The sequence below is a fragment of the Pinus tabuliformis genome, chromosome X (genome assembly GCF_031772625.1).
Source record: "Pinus tabuliformis cultivar Carrire ecotype Pingquan chromosome X, CPIR1, whole genome shotgun sequence".
NCBI lineage: Eukaryota > Viridiplantae > Streptophyta > Pinopsida > Pinales > Pinaceae > Pinus > Pinus tabuliformis.
The window spans coordinates 219,804,423-219,807,814 of NC_142308.1; the positions used below are offsets into that span (position 1 = coordinate 219,804,423).

The 3,392-nt window shown below is 33.3% G+C and overlaps 1 protein-coding gene across 1 annotated transcript; it reads right to left on the reverse strand.

Annotated features, from left to right (window-relative positions):
• Window positions 1-290: 290 nt before the first annotated feature.
• LOC149139129 (toll/interleukin-1 receptor-like protein) lies at window positions 291-1,083 on the reverse strand. The gene is made up of 2 exons (XM_089450605.1): window positions 473-1,083; window positions 291-345 (listed from the first exon to the last, which is right to left on the reverse strand). Exons 1-2 carry the CDS (start codon window positions 1,081-1,083, stop codon window positions 291-293), a joined length of 666 nt encoding a protein of 221 aa, XP_089306731.1.
• Between the last annotated feature and the right edge of the window lie 2,309 nt (window positions 1,084-3,392).

The window sequence follows — 3,392 nt, forward strand, 5'->3', positions numbered from 1 at the left end:
CCTAAAAATTTCCAAAAAATCACACTAAAAACAACTTAAATATATATATGGCTCTAACTCATTAATAAATTGAAATAAAAATATACATTCTTCACACATTAATAAATCAGAAATGAAAATATACAGTCCTCACACATTAATAAATCAATAACACCTTAAATATTAAATATTGGTTTCCAGATCCTTCTCAGTAGAGACACATGTTGGTTTCCAGATCCTTCTCCGTAGAGACACAGGCCCGGTCATGGAAATGGTGTAGCAGTATTAAATCGAAGACTCCGATCTGACTCTTACAATCTATTGGCCACGTCTTTAACCACGAGCTTTACCATCGCTCTTTCATATCTGCAAATTGGGAATGTACTTAGAATTTATTCAGAAGCATACTAATAAATATTACTAGGAGTCGACGCCTATAAGCTTATAAACCAATAAAATAGAACATTACAGGGAACAATGATGGGTTACTCACCCATTAGTGTCTTCTTGGAGATTCCACCCAGAGATATGAGAGATTGAACAGAGAGCAGCCTTCCATTCCTTAATTTCTTTTGGGCTGTATTTCCCACTACTCTCGTGTTCCTGGAATGCCTCAGCAAATGGGCTTCGATGAGATTGATCTGGATGCCGAACTTGAGTAGGTGTCACGTTGTAAAACAGAGGGACGACAATGGCCCATCCCTTTTTCTTCTCCTTGTCCTGTACTTGCCTTGCAATAAACGACACTTCCCTGAGGCACCATGCAGATTGTGCATAATTCGTAGAGAATATGGGGATGAGGATATGGCTCCCCTCAATTGCTCGGTGTAAGCTTGTACAGATGTCCGTTCCTTTCTGGAGATGGTGGGTGTCAAGGAATACGCGGAAACCTTCGTCGGTGAGAGCGTGGTAGAGATGATCGACAAACCCCTTCCTCACATCGCGCCCTCGGAAGCTCAGAAATACATCGTATCTTCTGTATCTCTTCTTGAAACAGCAGCGCAGAAGATTGATGATCGCTAGCGCAATTGCAATTGCAATTGAGGCAACAAAGGTTGGGATGGATGGGCCGATGGAAGAGGAAAACGCGCGCTCACAAAACATGATTAATCAAGGGGAGGAGAGGTTTGGCGCGAATGGATATCTGGTACACTGGTGACAATATATAGGTTGTGGAGGTGAAGGACTCATGGGGCCGTCTAGGCCGGGAATGTGCTAAAGACTGATGGGCTGTCGAGGCGAATTTTCTGTGAAATTCCATTTTGTTAAAGGACCGTCCAGACCGATTTATGGGACCGTCAGGGGGAATGTGCCAAAGACTGATGGGCCGTCGAGGCGGGGAATGTGCCAAAGACTGATGGTTCTAGGAAATTTTAGATTATATCTAATCAAAAAATTTATAAGCGAATTTTCTGTAAAATTCCATAACTCGATTTTTCTTTGAAATTCCATTGGGTTTGGGTTAAAAGATAATGTAGGTTTTTTTCTTTGAAATTCCATTGGGTTTGGGTTAAAAGATAATGTAGGTTTTGAAATCCCATTTTGTTAAAAGATAATGTAGGCTAGAAAAATAAATATTTATAATAGACCATTTTCCTATCAAATTCCATCCCTATACGTCATGATGTGGATAGACCTATGAAGGCGAGGTGCAAATTGTGCACAACATCAACGTCATATATATCCGACATTTATGGTCCCACTTATGACGATTGGTATGCCGGCCGAATTTATGCACCGCCACATCTACGGTGCCATCCATCGTATCTTCTTGTGATACCCCTCCGTACTGATAATGAACGATTTTATAATGGGGCATTGTATATGTATTCTTTGCAGTGGTATCTTTGGTAAGAGGTGGAGGTAGGCTTGGAATTTCAAATTTTTTCTGTTTGTCAAAGGCAAATTTGTTGATTTTTTTTATTTTTTATGTTTTTTATTTTATTTTTTATGCAAATTAGTGAATGTCAATCTTGCAAAACTCTCTTTCAACTACTTTTACATCTCAATTTTCATTAATCTTCTTCTAAAAGTGACTTGTTTTCCCTAAGTTAACATAGACATGTTAACTGTTGCAATTTTATTCCATAATAGACATGTTAATTGTTGCAATTTTATTCCATAATAATATCTTTTGTTTAATTTTCTCTTTTTTTAATCATATAGTCTCTTATTTTCAAATTAAAGGAATAAGTTATTTCATTCTCAATTTTATTTTATGTTATAAAATATTTGACATTAAAAATTATTTCAATTTGCAAAGTGGATTTAAGGATATAGATTTTGTTATTCATATGATAACTTTCTATTTATATAATGAAAAATAATTAGACTTTAATTCCATTAATTTTTATATCTCTAAATTTTATATGATTTTAATTTAGTATATATGTGTGTGTGAGAGAGAGAGAGAATTGATAAAGAAAAAAACTACTAAGACTCATACTTAATGCTTTTGACTAAAAGATTTATAATAATGAGATATCCATAATTTATTTTTATTCTATCCATAATTTATTTTTATTCTTACTCGTACAAAGCATTATAAATTCTTCACACTCTTGAAAATATAAGCAAAACAACTAATCCTTACTTCTTATTTAAGAGTTATGTGTTATAATTATATTAAATTGAACTTCAATTTCATTTAATCATTAAAAAAATTAATTTATAAAACAACCCAAAATATATTATAACTAATTAAATCAACATTAAACCTAAAAAAACAATTAAATTATTTTTAAAATTCCACCAAAAAATACAATTAAATTATTTTAAAAAATACACAATGGCATTTTGATTTTTTTTTTTTAAATAAGAAAAGTTTCCAACCTCAAGTGCATACCACTCCCTGAAACAACTAAATTTTTATTAACCTCAAACCATGTACATTCATAAAACTAGTTGTCTCAATCAAACATACAACCTCAACAGTCACATTGGGAGTAAGTCCTAGCATTTCTTTAACAAGTCAAAAATACCTCAAAATACTTAAGTGCTTTACTGCACTGATAGCAATGATGTAAACTATAGACATTTTAAACCCTGGTTGGGCATGCGAATGGGATCAAGATGGCCTCTCAACTCTTGAGGAAGTGTGAAGTGCATAGATACCCTTATGTCAATAAATTTAAAGTTTGGGGTGCATTCAGTACAATTAGTATGAATGCTATCTCAATCCATTTAAATTTGAATATGTGAAGTTTCAAAATGCATATGACAAGTTCACACAAATAAATAACATATCAAATTTGGAATTTGATATATGCAATCAATCATATTATTATATAATAATCATTCTAAAAACTTACAATCATATGGTGTCTTCTTAAAAGATTATTCTAGAAGGTTTTTAGTTGAGACAACAATTTGGTTATTAGGATTGTACAAAGTTTGAACCCTTAACCAATTTA